General features: G+C 40.7%; 1 protein-coding gene across 1 annotated transcript in view; it reads left to right on the top strand.

The window, feature by feature from the left end:
• Positions 1-9,596: 9,596 nt before the first annotated feature.
• Positions 9,597-25,487, top strand: part of EFNA5 (ephrin A5) — a 283,207-nt gene continuing 267,316 nt past the window's right edge. Inside the window, exons 1-2 of the mRNA XM_039245605.1 lie at positions 9,597-9,972; positions 10,508-10,667. Of these exons, the coding sequence (XP_039101536.1) occupies position 9,972; positions 10,508-10,667 (161 nt within the window). The 5' untranslated portion in view covers positions 9,597-9,971. The remainder of the gene's footprint in view (positions 9,973-10,507; positions 10,668-25,487) is intronic.

Here is a 25,487-nt window from a genome sequence, read left to right as displayed (position 1 = left end):
CACTATGTGCCTGGAACTGGGCTGCGACTCATAGTTGACAGCCAGAAGAATCTAGTTGGAGATGAATAAAGAGGATTCTGAAACAGAGGAATAACCAATACCAAAGGATAAGAAAGGCCCAGAAAGGAAGGGTGGCCAATGACTTGGATCCTGTGGAGGATGAAAATACAATGAATGTTGAAAAGGCAACTTCAGGTTTGTGGATTAGTCTCCACCCTACATGGTGCACATGATAAGGCTGGGCCAGTACCCAGACTTAGAGGGAATGCACATAAGGGACCTTGACAAAGCCATCCTCTCACCTAGAACTTTACAGGAAGATAAGACTCGATATATACAATTTCACTTTGTATCTCACTTCCTTGAAACACATCTATTCTATCTACGGAAAGAGCTCTGCTTCCCCTGTCCTGCCATGGCTGTCAGCCAAAAGCAGAGATGTTGTAATTTGAGTTTGACAGTGAGATGACCCTTACAGGGTCACTACAGCTTCTGTCTTGTGGCAGATCCTCCTGCTGAAATATGGAGGTGCCATGATGTTAAATCAATAGTCGTGAGTGATGTGGAGATTTGAGATGAAGCTAAACATAGCTTCCTTTGATTTTACCTTTTCATTTTTCCTGCTGGGCACCACGTTTTTAGAAGAAGAATGATTTACCTCCGGGCAAATCACCTGCTCCTGTTTGCTATTCTAACCAAATGGCATTATCCAAAGAGGATCAGAAGGGCCTGAATGTGAATTGTGTTCATTTAGGGTCCCAGGATAAGTTTTTGGCTAAAAAATAAAAAGAAGAAGAGTCTCTCTGAAATTTATAAAATAGGAGAAAGAAACATTCCTGTTAGAAATATTCAGGAACTTTTGATTGTCAACTGCAGGTTTAACACTAAGTAACTCAGCAGTGGAAATCAAAGTTGTAAAAGAATAACATATACGTGGGCTGAATAATATTCAAGATTTTATTTCCAATAATTTAAGAAGAAGATGTAGCTGTTATCTATTGCTGTATAACAAACCACCCCAAAATTTATTGGCTTAAAACAAGAGCCAGTTTTTCAGAACATGATTCTGTGAGTTGGCAGTTCTGGCTGGGCTCAGCTGTACAGTTCTTCCAGCCTCAGCTGGGAGTTTATCATGCATTTGCTGGCAGCTGCCAATCAGCTAGATTGCTCTGCTTCTGGGGATTGGTAGGGACCATGTGGGTAAAGGAGCTATGTGTCTCTTATCAACCAGAAGGCTAGCTTTGGCTTGTCCACATGGCAATTAGGCAGGGTTCCTAAATAAAGAGTAGAAGATTGAATGCCTCCTGAGGCATAGTTCAAAACTGGCCCAACATTATTCTGCTACATTCTATTAGCCAAAGCAAGTCACAGGTCAGCTCAGATTCAAGGAAAAACAGACTCCATCTATTGATGGGAAAGGTGACCTACAAAGTTCTACTGTAACAGGGCCAGCACATTGGCCATTTTACTGTCTACCACAGATGATGCATTATTTTTATCCTCTTTGTTTTACATATAGGTAGATAAAATGTGCAATATATAAACAATACCTTTGGAAGGAAAAATATTTTCATTTTTTTGCCTTGATGGCAGTTTCAAACTAGAACCTGTCTCAAAGCAACCAGTTAGGATGAGATTGTAGTAATTAAATATTTTTGGCTTCATTTTTGCTTCTGTAACTGTAAAGAAAATCCTCATGTTTTCAGAGACTGTTAGTCTAGGTCTGTGTGACACAACCAATCACAGACAAAGCAGAACTTCTTAATGGAAAGGAACACTACCTAACTGTTGGCCTTGTAATCCTGTATAAAAATTTCACAAGTGCCATTGGAAAAAGGGCATTTACTTGACAAATGGTGCTATTTCTATTTTTGTCTGCCCAATTTTAAATTTCTTCTTATTAAAACGACAAATTCAGGTCCCATAGTAAACTGAACAAATGAAATACATCACTGGAAGATACACATTTCAGCACTTGACTTTGTAATATGTAGACATCTTGTGGATGCAAGGGCATTTCATGGAAAGAGAGTCTTAAAATTACTTTGTATGCGTATAGAGAAAATAAAACTTTTTTGATATCGTGGCTCAAACTGAATAGGATCTCACTTAATAGCCCATGTAGTACTTTAAGATGATTTATTATTATGCTAATATTGTAATGTAATATTTATTAAGCATTGGAAGTGTGCAGAATACTAGATAGTCCACATGAAAGATCCGGGTGGATTTCAAGGAAAAGGGCTAAGAAATGCACTCTTCTAATCCACAGGAAAAGAGAGCAATTCAGAATCTAGCTGAACCAATAAATCCTACTTAATTTAGTAGACAGCATATGCCAAAAAAGGGGTAGTCTAACAGAAATAGAGAGTGGTTATCTCTGATTAGAAGGCCATCATTTTAAGAGCACACTTACCTCCCCAGACTTGAATTTAGAAAGGGCCAATTCAGTTAGATATTTCTCATTTAAAAGAAGTTTTGGCCGATAACCATCTGTATTATCATCTGACGTTCTAAGATCTTAACTTAGAGTGGTTTCTATGGTGACCAGCTTTATAACTAGTAAATGGTTTAAAAAAATTGTACCTTAACTGTAACTTTACAACATCACAATAAAATTTATAATGTTGGCATAAGGTATTTGGAAGTCTCAGAATAGAGTTATAATTTGCCGTAAAAAGGACAATTTTCTCCTAAAATTAATAGTATATTTTAAAAGATCATTTCTAAGATGGCCAAGAGAAATGAAAACAAGACAATACAAAAACCACAAAGAACCAAACCAAACAAAAACAAAAACAAAACAAAAAGCCTCCTGAGACAATTATTTAGGTGACTACAAAACAATATCCACATTCCGAAATGCTAGGACACAAATCCTCCCACTTTTATCTGAAAAAAATACATATAATTTGAGGAAAGGGTTTCTTAGTTTGCCATAATTCTACACTTTGCTTTGCTTAGCCAGTTTAGATCGGGGAGTGGGGGTGTGGGTAGGGGTGGGCCTAAGACCCAAGCTAAAAAGAGGCTTAAAGACAGCATTTCCTATTTTATGAAATCATGTTCACTGACTAAGGGATCTTAATTGTCTTTAAATAGAATTCTCCCAGAAGTTGACAAAAGTGTTGGGTAAAAATTGATTAAAAAATAAGTTCTCTCTCTTTATCTGTCTCTACATGCTCCTATATATGCTATACATATATATAAAATAAGAAATGTAGGTACTCTAGCTTCTTTTGAGTCTCTAAGCTAGTAAAAGAATACAAAAATGCAGTTATTTGCTTTTTGGATGATGATGGAACTGATGGGATGAAAATATTACACTAGTTATCAGTGTGAATACAGAGGAAAAGCACACATTAACTTTATTTCTGAAGAGGTTACTTATTTTTATTTAAATAAAGCTATGTTATAGATGTCTCTGATTGCCATTGTAATAAAATATGAATACACACTTTTTTGTGATATTCATTCACGGTCATGTATGTTCTTTTAAGCAAAGAATGTTGTATTATTTAACAACTCACAAAGAACATTTTAGGACAGTGTCCTTTATGCTAGTTGATGGATTAGATTTGTAAAATGCAGATACATTTTATTTGGTGATTTTTATTTAAAAACTTGAAGAGGGGACATACAGGAGCTTGCAAAGTATATACCATTCAACTAGTAAAGACCCCATGAAAATTTGTATGGGAATAAAATCACCTACCCATTTCAGCTTTATGGTTGAAAATTGGTCACATAACTCTATGGTATACAGAGTGAAGTTTAGATAATGAAAAGTGATGTGGAAATTGGTTGAATCAACTAGTTCTTGTTTGCTTCTTTTTAAATTACATGTAAGCACATACTCATTTGTAATACGCAGGAATATAACACATATTTACATATGTAACTAAGTATATGGTTTAGTTGTTTATCAAAATGACCGCCCAAACTTCTGTATGTTTAAAACGTTGGCTAAGTAGATCTTATTTAACCTATGTTTTGAAACAGGCAAAACAACAGAGAGTTCATAAATAAAAAAAATTAAAAAGTGCCTTTTTCAGAATTTTGCAGCAACTTGTAAAACTGCTTCTACTTATCCCCAGACTTTAAGAGAAGGGATGCTGTGAAATGGACCCCAAGAAGCACCAGGAAAGTAAAGAAAGAATGTGGAAAAGTGGAAAATTCATGATGGAAGTTGGTCACAAGACGAAAGGTAGAGACAGGACACTCCATGTAGTAGACAGCTTTTTTGTTTTGTTTTTCCTTTTAGGTTGTACACAGAAGAGACAGCTAGATCAGAAATAGAAAAGGAGCATTTCCATAGTTCTCCAAGTAGAGAAAAGCTAGCAAGTAGTTATTTCTCGAGATTCTGAGAAACTGGTTATAAAATGGTGTGAGGAGGGGCAAAGTCTTCATTAAATAACTTTGGTGTACAGGCAGGATAGCTGGGTGACAGTTTGGTGACAGGACCTGGGTTTCTTGGGGTTTTGGAACGAATCCTTAATGTTCTAGGAAGGTACATAGCAGGGTTAGCTTAAATACCATTATGTTAGTCATCTGTTAGAAAGTTTTCTGTTTAATTGTTATTTCCTTAATCTTTATTCTTGAGTTTATTTCCTTTATTATCTCTTCTGGCGTCAGTTCTAACTTACTGTATTAAGCAAGAGTTGCTTAGTCTGTGGACTGTGGGATTTGATTTACTAGCTTGTTTCATTACTTCATCTGGACACTTGACCTAACAGAACTCTGCTTCAACCAAACTAGTTCAAAAAAGATTAACCCGAATCATCTTTGACACGGCATTCCCTTTCCTGCCATGTGAAAACTATTTTATTATTTTTTTTTATTTTTAATGTTTACTTATTTTTGAGAGAGAGACAGAGCATGTGCAGGGGAGGGGCAGAGAGAAGGAAACAGAATCCAAAGCAGGCTCCAGGCTGTGAGCTGTCAGCACAGAGCCTGAAGTGCAGCTCGAACTCAGGAACCGTGATCATGACCTGAGCTGAAGTCAGATGTTTAACTGACTGAGCCACCCAGGTGCCCCTGAAAGGATCACTTCAGTTTAATAGGATCATAAAGTTCAGTTCTCTGAAGTGTCAACATTCTTGCCTTGATGGTTAGTTGAAACATTGTAGACAAATAAGTACAGATTTTACTTTTCTGCCTGAAATCCTGAAGTAGTTAAGGTAAAAAAAATTACCTGGATCACTGATTCTCAGTTCTCTAAGCTCCTTAGAATTCCTTGGGGAGCTTCTAAAATTTACAGAAGAGTAGGAGCAGGAAGTGGGGCCCTGACATTGTTCTTTTTTTATTTTTAAGTTTATAATGTCTTTATTTATTTCTGAGAGAGAGACAGACACAGCATGAGCAGGGGAGGGTCAGAGAGAGAGGGAGACACAGAATCTGAAACAGGCTCCAGGCTCTGAGCTGGCTGTCAGCACAGAGCCTGATGTGGGCTCGAACCTACGAACAGTGAGATCATGACCTGAGCCAAAGTCGGGCTCTTAACCGACTGAGCCACCTGGTGCCCCAACATTGTTCTTTTTAAAAAAGCTCCCTAGGTGACTCTAATTTGTAGCCAAGATTAGAACACCAGTCTAGATAGTTCAAGACCAAAAAAAAAAAAAAAAAAAAAAAGAATAAAAAAGCATGTAAATAAATCCACCCTGTTCATATTTTGATGTGTAATGACTATTACCTGTCATTTGTTTTAAAACCATCAGTGCATTTGGTTGCCTGTAGCTGTAAGTTCAAACATTTTTAGATTGCAGTTAAGCCCTTTTACAGTCCATTCTTAACAGACTTTTCAGGTCTCAGCTCCCTACAATCCCATTCAAGTTTTTTCAATGCAAAACCTTTGGAACACTCTCTAAACTTTTATTCCTCCAGGTTTTTAGCTTGCTGTTTTCTTTCGGTCATAACTCAACCTCCTTCTACACTTGGCAGAATGCTATTTACCTTCCAAAAGCCTGATTAAGAGTCATTGCCACTGTAACAATGGGATAATCATAATATAGCTATTTTGTAGAATACTGATTTGTGTAAATTCAAATACCTTAAATATTTTCCTGAAGAGACAAAGTCACATTGTCCAGTGATGAATGTATGGCTAATAATACCTCTTCAAAGTCCATCTAAGTATCTATCTATCACATTGCTGCTTACTCGAATATCAGCAATTACTTGGGTATATCATCCCAGAAGGAGGCATTTGTTTTATGAATTATTTCACATAGACATTTGAGTTATGTTCTGAAACAGTTCCAGTGTCTTTTATTCCAACTCCTTGAATCACTTTCAGACCATAATGTATGATCTTTTTTTCTGTTTAAAATTTGGACTATCCAGACTTTAAGCAAATTAGAGATATTGAAAATATTAGGACATCTATGTTCTTTTGATAGGTTGAATTTTCACATTTGCAATATGAGTTTCAAATAGAAATAAGTGGATATATATATATATATATATATATATATATATATATTTTTTACTGCTTTGGCTTTGACACCACAGGAAGCCAGCTTGCTAACTCCCTGACACCTGATATTTCCCTGACTAAAAAGACTTTCTGATGAGGATCAGCATTTTCCCCAAGATAGGAGTGTGAATTCTCTTCTTCCTTAAGATACACATGTCCCTTAAAAGAGTCCAGAACACTTCCTGCAAAACTGCCTCAGTCACCTGAGCACTTGGTACAGCTCCTCCAGAAAGGCTGAGAAAAGAGATGCATCAACCCTGCAAAGGAAAAAACAAATGCACCGCAAAACAGTCCAAGAACTTGAACATCAACAAGATTACAGACCGGGGCCTGGGAGTGGGGGGAAAATAAAGTTTTAAATAAAAATTTAGTTTCAAAACTAACTGCTTATCCTTTAGTTCACTGGCTTTAGTTTTCCGCTTTCCGACGCCTGGAATTTTGTGAAATATACAAATGGCAGACAAACATTTGTGTTAATATGCTAAATTTTCTTCTTTTTTTAAAAATTAGGAAGGTGGTTGGTTTCTTGGGGTGGTCATGAAGTCAATAAGTACACAGGAGGGCAGTTTATACCTGGTCACAAGGAGAGGAATTACTTTCCTAGGACAATTTCAGGATCTTTTCAGGTAAGAAAAATTTCTGCAACTGAGAAACGACTCAACTTTTAGGCAAGAGCTCATTATGTCCAGGTAATTCCATGCCAACGTGAGCTGTTCCTTTGCCCTCAAGTCGTTAATGATCTTGACCCCAGGTTCTCCACGGAACTCAATCCGGGCTGAGCTGCAGGCAATACCCCCGCTGGGTGCGGACTTCAGGCCCACCACTGGAGGGCGTCTGGACGCTTCCAAACAGATTCGAAGCGCCTCTCAGGTCTGAGTCAGAAAACTGTAAAGACAGGAGGGAGGTCGGGAACGTGATAATTTGATTTTATTGGGCTAATAAGTAAAGGGGGAAACAGAAAGGTTTGAAAGCAAAACTAAACTGCTTGTTTTCTTGGGATCAGCCCTTCCCACCGAGGCAGCAAACTCCCTAAAGAGCAGGAGGGAATAGTATCATGAGGGCCCGAGCCCTCGGAGCCCCGCAAGGGGAAGTCTCGAGGGGTTGGTGCTCAGAGCGCCGAACCCCGGGCGGGCTTCCCGGGCGCTGGACGGCAGGAGGACGCGTCCCGAGGCGCTGGGACCGCCTTGCTGTCAAGCGATCGTGCTTCGGCGGCCGCCAGGGACCCAGATGCTGCAACCTGCTCTAGAAGTCCGGGAACGCGAGGCCTTTTCCAATAATAAAAGAACTCCTATTAGGACCCGGGATTCTTCCCGCATCGGGTATTTTCAAAGAATTTATCCTTCGGGGAGTAGGCAGCGAACCAACCTCGGGGTTGAAATGTAAAAGGTGTAAGGAATTTCTGATGCACCCCCCCCCCCGCCCGCTCCCCGCCGCCGCATTCATTTCCTTCCTGCCGAAGGATCGCACTGAATTGTAATCACTTTACACTGATTTCCTCAATTTAAAAAATGTGTTTTCAGAGCATCACGTTAAAGAAAAGTCTTGCTTCCTGCTCGTGAACCTTTAGGACTCTGGTAATAAGAGGCGAGTTGAAAGGCACAGGAGAGATGCTCAGGTTTCCAGCATAACGCGGCGCTGGGTAACGCGCGCTGCGAACAGGGTAGAGATTTACGAGAACACGCATCCACCGAGGCTCCCTGCCAGTCTGTCTGCTGGGACTTCGCGTCACCTGCGGGGCCTGGGAGACAGATTTTGGCTCGCCGGCTACAGGACGGAAACCGGTCCCATTGTAACGGAAAGACCTCACTCTCAGGTAAAAAGATGTCAAATCATTCCTCGGCCCAGACGGAATTCAGCATCCAAAGGGTTACGTGCGGCTGCTGGGTTCGGGCGGAGGAGAGGGCGCCGCGGCACTCCCAGTAATTCAATTAGTCAGGTTTCTGGAAGGTGGGGCCGGGGAGGGGCGTAGGAGGCGTGGGGAAGGGAGGAGGTTAAGAAAACGCCTCTTTCTCGTGGAACAAACCAATCCTGTTGGAGTGAAGAGAGAGGAAAAAACCCCGACCTGTAAGCAAACACCAGGCCGTTCGCTGACTGGCTGCTCCAGCCACCCTCCCCACCCCCCCGCTTTCCAAGTAAACTGCAAGGGGAGGGAAGAAAAAAAAAAAAAAAAAAAGGAGCCCACATGACCCGGGCCGCGGCGGCAGCAGCGGTGGCTGGGCGCGGGCTGGCGGCGCCTCCCCCTGCTAGGTCCGGAGCTCACCCCGTGCTCGCGCCGCCCGCTTGCCCCGTTCCCTGCGCTACACGCCTGGGCGCCCACCCCCAGCCTCCGCGCCGCCCACGTCCACGTTCACGCGCGCGGCCTTGCGCTCGGGTGCGGCGGCGGCGGCGGCTGGGTCGCCGCTGCTATCGGCTTTACACGCAGGTCATTAACGAGGGGGCGTGCCCGAGGAGATTTTTCCCATAAAGCATTTTTTCTCTCTCTCTCTCTTTTTTTTTTTTCTCTCTTTTGCAAAACTGACTTTTACCTCTTTCCACTTCTCGCCAGTCATTTCAATCCCTCCCGGACTGTTCGTGCTGCTGCTGCTGCTGCACTCAAGTTTATTTTCCCGCCTGGTAGAGGGTTTTAGGATTTGGTGGTGTTCACCTCTTGTTGCTGCTGTGCCCGAGGAGGGAAAGAGGAGCAGCTGCCGGAGGATCGGGAAGGTTTTCTGATGTAGTCAGCGGGGAGGTGCCACTCGCTCCTGCGCTCTCTCTTTTCTTCCTCTTTTCCCATTTCAAACTGATTGATGCATCTCTACAAGTTGTCGGGCTTGGGGCCGGACCCGTCGGAGTCGCAGGGACACTTCTGAGCGCTCACCCGAGGCTTTTGGCACCGCGTCCGCGGGCTCACTCTTGCTCCCGGAAGGCGATCGGAGACTGACACCAGCCCATCCAGGAGTTGGAGGGATCATTTAAAAGTGATTGTTTTCCCCTCTCGCTCTCCAGCCTAACAGTTGGGTTGGCGTCGTCCTGCAGGTTTGGGCTTCCCAGCTCCGCCCGGCCGGCTGGTTCGTAACCTCTGCTCCGCATTCACTCTGGTGCACCCACACCCGGCCCAGCAAAGCACGCTCGAGAAACCCCCCAGGCTCCGCCAGTGCCCGGGGCGTCGTCGCCCGCCGCCGCAGTCCGACTCCGCCGGGGGGCCTGCCGGAAGACACGAAGAGCCAAACTTTTCTTTGAGGTTTCCAACGCAAGACCGCTCCTCGCCAGCCTAGCTGCCGCTTAACCAGTTCCAGGACGCCGGCGGGGCTGGGTTTGTGGCTCTGAATCCCCACCCTTCTCGGCGCACCGCCCCGAACCCGCAGCACCTACGACTCCTCGGAGATTGCCGGAGGGGGGGGGTCTCGCGGTTAAGGCGCAGAGGAGGCGGGGGAAGGGGTTTCTTCCACTCCGGGACCACAGGCGCGAAGCCTTGCATCCACACGGAGCCGTCCTTCTGCAGTTTCTCACCGGCCGCCAAAGTAACTTGGAGCGAAGCGGGGCGCAGCGCGAGGGCCCTGGGCGGCGGCGGAGCCGTGCGCAGCCTGCGGCGCCGACGCTGAGCCGGGCCCGGCGGGCCAGTGTATGTCTCCCCGCGGCCGCGGCGCGCGACTCCCGGTGACTGCAGCGTGCGCCGCCGCCTGCCCCAACCCGCGGTGCCGCCGCCTGGCCCGGCGCGCACCTCCTTCTCCCGGGGTGGCCGGCCTGCTGCCGCCGCTGAGACACAGCTTGGCACCCCTTCCCCCGCCTTTGCCGCCGCCACCGCACACACGCATGCTTCTCTCCATCTTGTGATTCCTTTTTTCCTCCTGAACCCTCCAGTGGGGGTGCGAGTTTGTCTTTACCCCCTCCCAACCCCCACCGTCTTCTCTTCTCGTTCTCCTTCCCCTCCCCACCTTGGTGTGCGCCTCTTTCTTTTCTCGCCACTCTTCATTCTTATTTATTCATATTTATTTGGCTCCCGCTCTCTTTCTCCCCTTCCCTCCCTCCCTCCGGATCCCTGCTCTTTCCCCGGAGTGGCTGGTCCGGGGCTCCGCCGCTGGCCAGGAGTGATGTTGCACGTGGAGATGTTGACGCTGGTGTTTCTGGTGCTCTGGATGTGTGTGCTCAGCCAGGACCCAGGCTCCAAGGCCGTCGCCGACCGCTACGCCGTCTACTGGAACAGCAGCAACCCCAGGTAAGGTAACAGGGGGAGCGCAGCGCCGCGGATACCCGGGCCTCGGCGCCCTGCGGAAGAGTGGCGGAGGCGGCGGGGACCGGCGCGCACAGCCGCCGGCGGCGCGCGCTCTCGGAGCCTGCGTCGCCCCGGCGCTCGTGGCTTTGGAGGCGCCCACAGGAAGCGCACCCGTCGCGCCTCTCTTTGTTAAGCTGCCTCAGAGAGGCCGGGAGTCCCGGGGAGTCTCCGGGGCTGCCCAGACCCGCGGCCTCTGCAGAGCGCGGGGAGACTCGGAAAAGGCGGGAGCTGGGGAGTCGAGACTCCTCCGCTTCCTCACCCCGGCAAGCCGGCCGGCATCTCGATCCGGGCGTCGCGCTGGGGCACCGGGAGCCTCGGGCGCGCGCCGCCAGGAGTCCCCGTGTGGAGCGTGGGGGCACAGGGGGACTGCAGGCAGAACCCTCCGAACATCCCTAAACTTTTGTACGTGTGTGTGTTTTTTAAAATTTTCTTCCCTTTCTCGGTGTGTTCAGAAAGCGCACGGGCTGAGGCATGAGAGGGGGGCTGGGAAGCGGAAGCTTTAGGTTTTTATTTTCCTCTTTAACTGCGAGGCAATCGTCCGGCCCCTGGGCCCCTGTTGGCCCGACGCGCCTGGCTGTGGAGAGGATTCTCCCACCTCCTCACCCCCCATGGGCTCAAGGTGCCAGAAAGTTTGATCTAATGCCGGGTTACGTCATGTGTGCGGAGCGAGCTGCTGGAGTTGGCGGGGACGCGAGGTGGGAGCTCTAAGTCCACGGCCTGGCGGTGTGCGGCCGGAGGAACACGCGCAATTACCTGGAACCGTTTTGTAGGCATCCCCGAAGCTTGTCGGGTATGCGGGAGGCTAGAGGCGGGCGCCCGGGGCCGCCCTAGCGCGCCTGCTGCACCCTGGCCACCCGCGGACGTCCCTTGTTCAGGGATTCTAGAAGCGGGGAGGGGTGAGGATTGTCCAGAGTGCCGGGCGAACCTCTCCGGATCCAGAGCAGCTCCGAGCCCTACTTTCTCCCCGGCCTGTGGGCAGCAGGCGGCCTCGCTGGGCCCATAATGCTCTGCCTCTCCCGGACGGAGGCCAGCTTCCAGGTGCGGGCTGGCTTCGGTGCCCGCCTAAGAGGGAAATAGCATCCATCATACCTAAAATTCCAGGTTTTCCCTTGCGCTGGAGTGGAAGTTGGGAGGAGAGAGGCGGGTGACCGAGGGTATAGTTCTTGGTTGCTGCGCGCCCAACGCGCACGGGGAGAGGGGGCCGGCGGGCGTCTCCAGTTCTTCCTACCTCCCGGCGGCCTTGTCCGTCGGCTTCCCGCCTTCCCCCACTTATGCAGACACGGGAGAGATTCCCCTCCTGAAGTAGTATCAGCTCAGATGAAGATGGGCGGATTTCCCCAGAAGCAGTCGACCAGTGGCAGAGAGCCCCTCTGCCACCCCTTGCTACCCCAGGAAAGATGGTCACACCCAGGTAGCCCAAATCCTAAATTGCACCGCCTGACAGAAGTGGAGACATCCTTGGAAGTTTGGTTACCAAAAAAAAAAAAGAAGTCTCACGGAGGTGGGTGGTGGGATGGGAAGCTATTTCTTCTTTGACATGCCACTTACCACTATTAGGAAAAGAAAGAGAAGCCATCCTGCCAGAGGAGATGGCTTTTATTAAAGCTGACAAGACAAATAGAGGAAGCTTTCCAGTTGTGATGGTGTTAAAAGCAAGTCTCATTATGTTGGTTGGTTTTATTCCCCCCTGGGCTTTATTAAACAGCATAGACGAAATAGAGGAATTTCTATTTCTAAACTTCGGCGCCTTATTAAATAAAACAACAGTGAAATTGGTTAGTTGAATGTGGGACGGTTTGTGCTTAGTTGTCTCCTTTCCCACCCCACACTTCGCAGTGTGATCTTTTCCTCATAGTGTTAATTTCTTTGGTTACTTGGGTGTTCCAGTCATCCTGGGCTAAAACAGAAGGAATCAGCAGCACCCCCACTTACCCCTCCTCCTTAACCTGTCAAGCTAGTCTGAGTTAGTTTGAGGACATTTTATCTTAGGTTATCTCTGTTTTATGCTTTTGATACTGTTGTTTGGTTTGAGATTAGCACATTGATTTTTGTCACAGGTCATGTTTTTTAATAGATTTGCCCTGCCTGTAGAAAACTCTGTTCAGAATGCCATGGTGGCTTTGAACCTGCCCAGACAAAGTTAATCTGTAGAATTTTGAAACAGCAAGGGTATTCTCAAGTCAGTATTCTAATTTGAGGCTTGGTGGGAATTCCTTTTTATTTGATCATTATCATTTTGATAATGTTCACAGGAAAGAAGGATGTACCCTTGCCCAAGAGATTCATCTCTAACTTTAGTATTCTTGGGGGTTTGTGGGCGCATTTATCTTCATATGTTGTCACAGTCAAACTTATTTTAAAAAATAACATAATTGTAAAAGTAGGGACTGGTAGGCAGATTTATCTCTGAAATTTTGAAGAAGATGGTGTTTTTTGAAGTATTAAGAAAATTCACCTTGGATGTAACTTAAAAAGAGCCAGGGCAAAATAACTAAATTAGAAACAAACAGTTTTTCTCAAAAGATAGTGAAGAAACATTTTAGAAAATTTGTAGGGGTTGACTAAATATTATAAATTCATTTTACATTCTACATTTATTTTCATTTATTTTCAATACTAATGCTATCATTTTGGAAAGAAGGCAAGCCGTGCCTTCTGATTTTATACAAGTCCAATTTTTTAGAATTGGCTAAACCTATAGATCAGAAGACTTAATCTTTTGGAAAAAAGTTGAAATCTTTAATTGCAACTTAAGTAGATTTAAAAAATATTTTTTTCTTAGATAACAAAAGTTCAGTAGACAAGCTGATAATAAGGGATACTTTGGTAAAATGAAGTATTTTGACTTCTAATGCACTTGAATTTGAAATTATGTTTAAACACAATTAGAAATTAACTATTACATCTTGATCACAGGGTTTAAATATCTTATAGGGTAACTTATGTAATCGTAGGAGTTTATTGTTTTCATTACTGACTCCATTGATACCATAAGCATCATAGATCTAGATTAACAGAGGAAAAAAATATTAAACTTACTTGATCAGATAGTCTTACTGGTAGAATCTGTCATCCTAGGTGTTTGCTTCCGGAAAGGGGATATTCAGTTTTCAAATGCTGGTGACTTCTTCGTTGCTAGTACTTATTGGGTGGTGAGCCAAAAACTGATTTTATGTTTTTAATTGGCACAAATATCTGAAATAGCCACTGAGAACTATCAATCTGATTAGAAGTATATGATAACATTTGCCTAAATGCATCTTCTATATTTTAAAAATCTCGAAAGTTGTCTATATCCCACCTAAATAGTGAGAGTAATAGAGTGATCCTTTTAATGTTATGCTGAATTCGGAACCAGCATGTTACTAAGTAACTTTGAGTAATGAAATTCAAAATCATTGAGAAAGACAAACTATTTGTCTTTAATTTCTTTAAGAATATAAAAGCTTTTAAGTAACTTTTAAAGAGACTTTCAGTAATAAAACTTTATTTACACTCTCCTGTAGCAGCTATGCTTATAAAGATAGAGATGACTCAGTATAAGAACATGCTTCTTAATCTGAAGAGTGCTATAAACAGTTTGGTGCTTCCAGTGAGAATACTCTTAAATACTGTGTGTATATTGAAAAGTTTTTGGTTTCTTTTGACCAGTTGCCAAAATGATGATAGGATAATTAAACACGTCTCCTACTGGTTGGCATTTATGGATGGAATAGTGAAATAATACTTTAAGAATACTGATTCTCCTCACTTAGTGCTTTGCTTCTGTTAGGTTCTGAGTATCACCAGTTTGGAGTGTTCTACTTTGATGGGAAGAAATCTCTCTGTACTTCACCTGGGATCACTAAATTTTAACCTAATTGTATGTTTTCTTTGAACTTTTAAAATTCTTGTAGGGACCTGTAAATTAAACATTTCATGTTAGAGTAGCAGGTAATTGACACCATTTAGTTTTGTTAACATGCAATCTTGGAGTTGTGAAAGTGATGTGAATTCTCGACCAGTACTCCAAAACCTTTCTGGGTTACAGATCATATGTAAGCAGCTAAGTAGAGAGAGCTGGTAACATTTTCTTTCCTAATCGTAATCCCTCAACTATTTCTTTTTCTATCAAAATGAAACTTGTTTTATTTTTCAAAATCTGAGCCATCAACGTTTTATTATATGTATGCCAGTGTCCCAGCACTGTGCCTTTTCCACCGACACTTAAATGAAATCAGTTTGGTTTAAATCTAAGAATTTGTTTTGAGGAAAGATGGAAAGTTGATCCTGGTTTTGAATGAATTTTATCACCGAATTTATAAAGGATTAACTTTACTTTCAAAATTTTAAATGTTTTAGAAGTATTTTATATGTTAGAAACATAAAAGTTCTTCAAGTAAAAACATTATTTAGAATCTTTTAACTTTATTAACTTCGAGCCTCAATGTAATGTATCACTTTATTAGATGTAATTGGGTAATTCTATTATGTTGATATTTACATCAGAATTTATGTGGACATTTGGATAAAAATGAAGCTGTATGGCAGAGATTTATATCTTGTTTTTACCCTGATCCGTTTGTAGGAGACCTGAAGTGAATCCTTTCCCTCTCCTTTTTTTTTTTCACTTTACAAATTAGTATAAGACAAATATGCCTTTTGTTTTTGTCCACTTTTCCAAATAAGTTTGAAAGCAAAATTAACTATTGAGATGTTTGTCCATCCGTTTTATGCATTGTATGATATATTCAAAATATGCTTTCAGAAATAGTCAACTGTCTTTTGTTTTTTAGGTGACTGGGACATCAGTGCTATTTCAGGCACACGTGGCTGTACGGTCTAGTTTGGCATTTCCAGCATGATACCAAGGTCAATAAACTCCCTGTGATTAAAAGAATCAGAGAGAGCCTTCAGATGTTCATTACTCCCCTGTTAGTTGATTTTAGCGGCATTAACTAAACCATTGGCTCACCGAAGGAATATCTTGTTGCCATGTGTGTTCTGGCTGATAATCAATAGCTGTAGAGGCTTCCACCTTTGAAGGCTGAGGATCAGGTTTGGAAGGAGCACTTAGTTATTTGGGGGCAAATTAACCTTGTGAATTTCTTGCCATTTAATCTTGCAAGATGCCTTCTGAACAGGCATTATATCGCATTCTGTCCACTGGCCTGATTTCCTGTTGGATAGGGACAGATAACGATGAGCGCCTTCTTTTTCCCCTGTTGCTGTGAACCAAGCCAGCTACCAGCTTCATGCTGGGCCAAGAAAATGAATAAATACAATTAGTCCTTCAGGAGTCCTGGCCTTCGCCAGCTTGGGAGAAGTATATGCTTAAAGAATGTACCTTTGAGAAAGAGAATACATTAAAATACAAAGTGAACAAAACGTAAGAAATGTTAAGAACAGAATTTTACATGTGGGTAGCATTTATCTATTGTTTAGTGTTTTTTTTCCCCCAATATAAATGATTTGCTTTTTAAAAATATGCCATTTAACCCTTTTCATTTTTGTATTTGTTTTGAGTAACTTCTGGTGGCAATGAGTATTTTTAAATCTATATTTATTTTTAGTAATGAACCAGTCTGTGTTGACTCATTCCACATTATCAATATTCTTTTCAGAAACAGTATACAAACTATTAAAATAGCAGCTCTGATCAGAATGTTCTTGTTGAAAAGGAAGCTTGTATGTCCCTAAAGTACAGTGAGGAAGGCCCCAGCCACTTACCCAGGATATTCAGACAGGATCAGTCTTTCGAACTGATTAAAAATTGCCTTTTGATCATTTGTGACGGATAACACCTTCATGTTCAGGTATAAAAACCTCTAAGAGTAGTATAAGAAATGAGGTGCTAATACTCACTTTTAGTAATTTGTCTTATGATGGTGGTCTTAGACAGCTAAACATCCATGCATTACTGTCTCTTTTAAAGGCCTGATTTATATTATTAGATTTATATTTTCATTTGCTTCTCAACCTATATCCTGAGCTGTTTTGTAGAAAAGTTTCTTGTGATTAATGTGAACTTCAGTGTTTCTGAATGGGATATTACTCACGACTAGGAGATCTATTTCCTCTTAAATTTGTCAGCATTTATGTCTTCAAACTTTAGTCAGTCATAAACAAGGCAGGCCAAAAACAAGAGAATAACTTAGTTTAAAATATCAAAGTAATAATGTGGGGTTTTTTTGGTACTTTATTATGCATAGTTTGATTGTGAATGAAAAAAAGTTCCTGTGTCTTAGTATCCTTGATAATCTATAATCCTTTTTGTACTTTAAAGGATTTATTGTAAACTACTGAAATCTGTGCACTCTTTTGTAATCTGAAATATGTGTGGGTATAAAATCTTGGTTTTGAAGCTTTTGGTTGTAGTTTTCAAACAGCCATAGATTTCAATAAAAACATTATTTTAAGATAGTGAATACTCCTATTTAAGTTAGCTAGTTGCTGAGAGACCCAGTGTACCACAGTGATGGTTACCTCAGCTTTCATTCAGGTAGAACTCTATCATTTTCAATAAGGAAAAATAAACCTTTGTCATCTTTAGAAACATCCTTCATACAATTGACAGTTGACAGGTGGAAGAAAATGTTACTGTCAGGTCTTATTTTCCACTCAAGTGAGAAATAAAAATAGTTTTGAATGATTTTAAAGAAAATCTATTTAAAAATTATTTTAAAATGTAAGGGGATGCTTTTAATATTTATTATGTATGTCATAGAATTTATCTACCATTTGCTTCAGGGAAGGTCAGCAAAGTGCAATTCAAGGAGAGACTCCTAACAGTTAAGTTCCTAGGGTTTTTACTTTGAAAAGTACAGTACAACTGATGTGTTTATAACAGGATACCACCGGACATTTTATGATGGCATTCTTTAAGAGATGTAAAAATACATCAGTATTATTCCCATTATTACTCATCAAGTGACCTGATTTCCATGACTGATGATCATGATTCTGCTATGAAGTATAAGTGGGAATTTTGGTCATGTGATACCTCTGTGTTTTTGCGTTGGGCAGTTATGTTATTGGAATTCAAAGATGATTAGACCTTCTTAAAAAATTACTTTGCTATCAATAATTTTAAATAACTGCACAGTGTAATCTATAGGTGTTCATGTGGAAGTGTGTGTGACTACATGTTTGGAGAGTAGGAAAAAAATATGACTAAGTTTTTGTTCCCTGATTTAGAAAAGCTAGGTTTTTGGCTTTCAATTAAATCAGCGGGTTTTTTTTTTTTTTTTTTCTTTCTTAGAAGCAGCCATCTTGTTTTAAGACCGATTTTTTTTCTTTCATGAAAATGGTCCGGAAATTAATATGGACGATGGAAAAGGACTAAACCACTTGATAATAATTTTTGTAGGGCTCTACATTTAAAGTTCTATCAAGTTTTTTGTGAGCTCTTTGAAATGTTATCTTCTTATGTTTAGTTGAAAAAAAAGGATGGTTTGCTTTAGTAATAATACATTTTAAGCCTACGTATATTTTAGTGTTAAATATTGGGCTGTACCATGTTTACATGTGTATTTTTCTCTTGAAGCTTATAATTTATTGTTAATTTCAAAGTATTGTATTAATAGCCCCTATAGTTACCCCCCCCATCGTGACTTCCTTTTTTTTTTTTTTTAAATTATTCTAAGTAGCCCTTTTTATGTCAGCATTTTTCCCCCCAAATGCTCAGCGGTACCAAGAATCTTTCTCTAATAAGAGGTACTGATAAAAATGTAGGTATTTTTAAAAATGAAACATTTGGGGTGCTTTCAGAAACATTATATGAATTCAGAGCCTTTTTGTCCCTGAGATATAGGTGTTCAGTTTCTCATTTCTAAACCATTCTTATGAGTTCTCGTAGAAAATTATGTTGGAAGGAAATTCATATTTGTTATTAAAATTGTGAGAATATATCAACAGTCTGCTGTATTTCCCACCAGGTTTTGTATTTTGGGATACATTTGGAAGAACATGTGGCCTAGTAAAGTTTACCAAAAATTTATACTAAACTTCTTGCTACTGCATCTGTTTGATGATGTCTGGGAACATTATTCCCATGAACTGCAGTAAAAACAGAACTTCCTTAAGATTAATTTCAAAGTAACCTGACTCAGTCAGTCTGATTAAACTGGGCACAGATTGAAAACTACTTATGTCACAGATTGCCTCAGTTCATTAGAAGTAGGATTTTTGGCAATTACAGATGCACTGTAAAGGCAATAAATAAAATGCATGTTTTAAAAATGTGTATATATCTCATGGACTTCTTATTGAAGTCCAGGTATAAGTTGACAGTTTGTGTACTGAAAAGCTTCCCTCTGATATCCATCATCCATGTTTTGTTTTGTTTTGTTTTGTTTTGTTTTGTTTTGACTGGCTGATGGAGAAGACTAGAATAACTGAGTGTCCAAGGTGACCTTTTTGTCTTAAATGGACTAACAAATATTTTTGTTTTTTCTTGTTGCTTCTGAGCTGTCAGAATGTTCATTCTAAGTCTTATTAGTGACTTATCTATTTATGTAGAAACTACAGTTAACCATTAGCTCTTGCTTCTTTCTATAAAAATACATATAAGGAAAGTATTTTGTCATGTTGTTAAAATGTACCTTTATGGTTTGAATAAAACCAAGTCATGGCTTATTTGGGCTGGATAATTATAACGCAAGTTGTGATGTAGATTTTGATGGTGGTAGACCTGATACTTGATGTTTCATGTTCCATAGAGACCAGTAGGATATATGACTTTGTCATATTTACTGAACTGTAAGAATGTATAGGGGGCTTAACCTCTCGGTTAAGTTTTTATAGTATTTAATTTTATGGAAACAAATGGGGGTGGGAAGAAAAGGAAAACTACTTCTAAATATGGGCAAATGTTCCTTTTTGTTTAACAATTAGGTTAAACAAAGTGAGAGCAAATGAGCCTAGTTCCACTTCTATTGTTTCAGGGCAAGAAAATACAGACAGATGTCGGAATGTGGAAGCTGTGACCTCTGACCCACACAGCATGGCCACTGCCATGGCACACAAGTGTCCTGAGCCACCATAGTAGCAGGATGCTTTTTTGAAGTGACTGACACTTTGAGATGGAGAACCTGAAACTGATTCTGTAGCTATTTGCAAGTCTCTGAAGTATCAGTCTTTTTAGCTTCAATTTTAAGTCCGTTACCTTACCTTTTTTGAAAAATGTTTCTTTGTTTGGCTCAGACAGAGCTTTTGTGACTTCTGGATGGGTTCTGTATTCCTGTAGCCACTAATCACTCTTTGCCTCCCAATAAATTTATTCATCAGGCTGGGATAATGGAGGAGGCTCAGATGTATGGCTCTGTAGCACCAAAGTGTTGGTCTACTTGATTTAACTAATATATATATTTTAAAGACAGATGAAAGCAGTGGTTTTATTAAAGGCCTTTTCTTTTGGTTTCTGTTCTGCAATCTTGCCAATAACCCTTGGGTTCAGACAGATCATTAATGTTTTAGATACTGTGGCACTCAGTGTTTTCTTCATATATTTGTTTACTGTTACTGCTTCAATAAACTTTTATGCCTATTTCAGTAGTTTTCTGGCGGGGGCTCCATTTATTAAAATTTAGTGACCCAGCACTAAGAGGGGTACAGTTCAAATAGTGGTGCTTCTGACAGGGTTTTGTGTCAAACTAGAGAAAATAATAGGGAAATGAAAGCTGCCAAAATGTGTCTCCCAATTACTAATTAATCAGGCGAGGAAGGACCTCAGTGACAGTTCTGGTGTCCACCATGGCAGCAACTGGGGGGACGCTTTGTCTTAAATACTGTATAAAACAAATCAAAGTAAGCCCCAGGGAATGGAGCACCCAGATATTTGATTTCACAAGTGCTAACTTAATTCTGTGAAAAGCAAAGCAAAAAGCAAAATTTGAAACTGAATCTTTGTACTCTATACTGATAGTATCAAAACAAAGCTATTCTGAAGAGTATTTACCTTATTAATAAGCAATGCTTTTATTCTTATTAATATTTTAGTATAGATATGGTAGTATTGATAGAGCATTTTATATCTACTTTACTGTTGATAGAGAGTCAGGGAACAATTAAAAAATTTTCCATCATATGCCCGTCATCAATATTTTGCACATTACTGTAACTGAAGAACAAATATATGTTTCCCCCCTCCCCTGCAAATATATATTTTTGCTGTCCCAGAGGTTCCTTTCTCTTCTGGCAACGCGCCCACTATGGTTGCTGGACCCATAATTAAATGCCTGTTATTAGTGTATTTTTTCCATAGCATTTACAACATAAAAAGAAAAGGGTCTTGTATGGAACTATAGCTGTCAGGGGAACAATGAAAACTAATTACACACTCTGCTATCACCATTGTCAACTATACTCTTGGGAAAACAAAAACATGACAGAGTGTGTGTGTGTTGGGAGGGGTGCGTATACATATATAGGATATTGCATATGAATATAATATGTATGGGGTCAGACATATATCTGGTGACTTAACAGAAACTCTGGGGTCTATGAAGCCTGGGGAGAGGAAAAAAAAACAAGACAAAGCATAGCATAAAGGACAATCTAATTCAGCTAATTAAAAGGAAACAAAGCATTCTTTATTGGGAAGGGAGTCCTTACTTTAATATCCTGACTTTATTATATGGACTGAGAGACCCAGCGATAGTTTTGACTCTGAATATCTCATTATTTTGAGTTTTATTTTGGAATGGTCTTGTTAGTGGTATATCTATGCTATTAGCATAGTGATTATTTCTTACAGTTACCTCTTTTACAAATGGTACAAATAGCTCTAGATTTTTGTGTTGATATCTGGTTATTTGAGAGCTAATCACTTTGTTCGTTTATTGTGTAGATCTCTCTATCACAGTTTTTCCCTTTTGCTGGCTTTGGCTATTTCACTGTTTTTCGGCCTGTCCTCCTGGTAGGTGGAATTGAGAAGGAAACGAAAACTAAAAAATGACATTTCTGAAACTTAACAGCAGTTTTGGTGTGAGATTTGGTAAGAAAAGACTTTGAGGCTTTTGAATAACATGAGGCTTTGGAGTCAGTTTTGGATTTCAGTCATCTGTGCCATCCCTGTTCTCTACCACGTGGAATTAGGAGTTGGCCATATATAATGTTTTCCATTTCTCTCTTGATTCCTTGGGTGAATTTTCTGTAGTCTATTTAAAATCAAAGCCAAATGGGTGAATTTAGGAATTATGTATTGATTTTAACTTCTTTTTCCCAAACTTTTGCATTAAAGCAATTTAATAGCTACTATCTAGCAATAATAACAGATTCCTATATTGAATATCTGAAAGTTATAATTGATAAAATATTTATTGAGTAATGTGTGCAAGCACTGGGAGGCACACAGCAGCTTCAGAAATGAAGACAACATCTAAACCCTGAGGGAATGTGCAGTTTTGTGCAGTTACAACAATCTTACACTTAAGGATCACAGTAGAGTAGAAAGTACTATAGGAAGTGTTCACATAAGGATTTACCCAGCAAATACTTATTGAATGTCCACTGTAGGCCAGGTATTGTTCTTGTACTGGAGATCCCACAGTAAACATTGTAACCAGCATCCCTGTGTGAGTATTCCGTTAGCACTTTCTAGATCACTGCTTCTCACACTCTAATTGCATGCAGATCCTCTCTGTAGGTCTTGTTGAAATACAGATTTTAATTCAGTAGATCTGGAGCAGAGCCCCCATAGCCTGCATTTCTAGGAAGCCCCAGATGTTGTGATGCCTTTCGGCCTGTGCACCACAGTTTGCGCAGCAAGGTTCTAGATGAGTCATTGAAGAGAGATTACTTCTGGCTCCATATCAAGGACTCTTGGCTGTATTTGCCCTGAACTTCCTATATAGCTCTATAATTTTTCAAATGGCTCTGTATTTGCGTTAGTGAAAGTTATTTGTCTTACGGCATAGTAGGTCCTTACTTTTAGCCATGTTTCCCCAAATCTCAAATAAAATAGTTTTTTATATTGAGGTTTATGCAGCATTAAGAATCCACCATAAACAAAAGTAATAGGCCAAAGATTTTGTTGAAAGTTTGGCTTAGACAGATTCTGCTGGAGTGAAAATACCACCTTGGTCCAAAAACTTTTAGGAGGATCCTGTCATTACCATCTAGGATATTTATTTGCAAACCCTCCACAGATGTATTTTATGTGGCAATACCAGAATTACATCTCAGAAACAGATTTTTAACACTTTCAATTTAAATTGGTGTGCTTAAGTGAACCCAAAACGTTCATTTTACACTCAGCACCGAAGATGACTAATAGTGTCTCTACTTCCACTGGCTGGGGTTGTTGTGGGTGGCTTTCAGGAGCCAGCACTCCCAACGGATTTAGAAAAGACTTGGGGAAAATTCCTCCCTGCTCTAAAATACTCTGATCCTAGTGTCCTTTGTGAGAAATCCTTGTTCCTCTGCAGACCAGGTAGTATAAAGTCTGTAAATATGCTTCCGCTTTTTTCACACTATATGCATCATTTGATTTGCAGAGCAGATATTATGTGATGCTTGTATTAACAAGAATGGAACTACTTACATGCAGAGTCCTCTGCTTATTCTTTTTGTTCTTCACCCTGGATGTATAAATACAATGTTACTAATCTCCTAAGTTAACTTTAAAGTCTTTGAAAGCATCAGCCAGTAAACTTACTTAACTGAAACATACCTCAATGGAACAATTATAAAAAGAAAGATGGAACTGTCTGTACTGTTAATCAGCTATATTCTAATATAAACAAAAAAAAAAAAAGGGAAAGGATGGTGAGCACTCTTAATTGAAGTATCCTTTTACTTTTGTAACAATTTTTACCAACATTTTTAATAGTTAATTATCAAACAGAAGCAAATCATTTCATTTTTAAATCCTTGATAAAATGGATTTAATTAAAATGTTGGGTAGCATTTTATGAGAACTATGACTCGTATTAAGAATTGTAAATGCAGGGGCGCCTGGGTGGCTTAGTCGGTTGGGCGTCCGACTTTCGCTTAGGTCATGATCTTGCGGTTCGTGGGTTCGAGCCCCGCGTCGGGCTCTGTGCTGACTGCCAGCTCAGGGCCTGGAGCCTGTTTCAGAGTCTGTGTCTCCCTCTGTCTCTGACCCTTCCCTGCTCACGCTGTCTCTCTCTCTCTCCTAGAAATAAATTAAAAAAAAAAAAAAAAAGAATTGTAAATGCAGACATTATTGTTTTGTTTTTCATGGTTTTATGCTTAGGCCCACTGTGATGTAATATAAAGAAGCCTTTGGAGACAATGACTTTTAGGTGACATCTGCTTAGTTTCTAGTTTTATGATTCTCATAGATATATGAATTTGAGAATCTTCTGTGTGTGTCCCTGTGTGAACTTATGTGGTTCCGAAAAACAAAGTATGCTTGGAAGATTATTATGTTTAGAAATAACCAGTGATATCTTCACTGGTTAAAATGAAGTCATTCGCATACCCCTTAAGAGTGGTTTTGTTCAAAATGAGTTGATACACCTAAGGTTTGATCACGGTTGTGCTCAGGTAAAGTAGAAAATGCTGAATAGTTATAATTACTGTTCTTACCTTTCATTAAAAAAAAAAGGAAGATAAATACATTGAAGAGTTTTTATTTAACTTAGAGTCGTTAACAGTGATTTGCCACCAGATTAATAGGGTATAATCAAGTTCTTAGGAACACTGATATGTTTACATTTGGATGTATAAAGTAAAAGCAATGAATTCATGTCTTTTTGTTTTGTTTTGTTTTGAGTTTTTGTCATAGCAGCTGTTTTGGATACAGCTTTAAATGGGTTTGGGTGGTAGCGTATAGGCAAGGGCTCAGAGAGTGGTAGGTATTTAAAAATCTACCAGCAGCTGATTTTTCAGTTGTCTTTGTTAATGTTCTTTGGATATTGTTTCAGATCTGGTTAAATTTCAGCTCTAGTCGATTCATACATATGCCATTCGTACTGTTGAAGCTGGGCCTCAAATCCTTCGCTCTAGGAAAGAAACAGGCATAGTAAAAATTCGGTCTCCCTCAGACTCGTGAAAATTTAAGGGAAAGTATATCTGTGAGGGGACTTTGAAAATGGAGTTGTAAAAAGAACAGAGAATGAGGAGGCCACTTCAGTTTGTACTGGTGCATCTTACTTTATAATGCTCTGTGTTCTTGTAAGTGGTGTAGAAAATACAAATAAAAACTTATTTTTAGAGCATCATGGAAGAGTTGACTTTTTAAAAGATAGATTGAGTTGTATTTTATGTGTTAGGCTTTGTCTTGTGATTTCTGCAGGAGTAATAATGTGCGAATAGCGACACGCGAGAGGCATGTCTGCCAGGCCCTTCTTCCCAGAAAGGCATTTTGGATCCCCTTTGTAATATTGGTCAAGTTTATTTTTAATGTTCACTCATCTCCTCTCTGTCTTTTCCATGTTGCTTCCTCTTGACTTTTAAAACCCTAATATTCTGCTTTGGACTTCGCAGGTATAATGAGATACCTCCATCTCAAAGGAGAAATTAATGAATACCGACACCCTCTTGGAGAATGCTTGTATTGCCAATGAGGAGCTTGTTGAAACAAATCAATTCCTGTCTGGGGCTGTTCCTTACAGGCAGCCCGGCTGTCCCTGGGATCCTTGGATTCTTCTGAATCCTGCTGCCAGAAGAACAGGGTTTAGCCTCTTGACGCCTCTGTGCTTAAAAAACTTCTGTTATCGACTGCTTTTAAACTTAGTACATATTAATTATACACACATTGATGTTAGGAACATAAATAGATCATAGCAGCATCTAGCTGAGAAAGGAAACAGAATT

Source organism: Hyaena hyaena, unplaced genomic scaffold (assembly GCF_003009895.1).
Source record: "Hyaena hyaena isolate Hyena2069 unplaced genomic scaffold, ASM300989v1 scaffold_264, whole genome shotgun sequence".
In the NCBI taxonomy this organism is placed as follows: Eukaryota; Metazoa; Chordata; class Mammalia; order Carnivora; family Hyaenidae; genus Hyaena; species Hyaena hyaena.
This window is presented reverse-complemented; position numbering and strand designations above follow the sequence as displayed.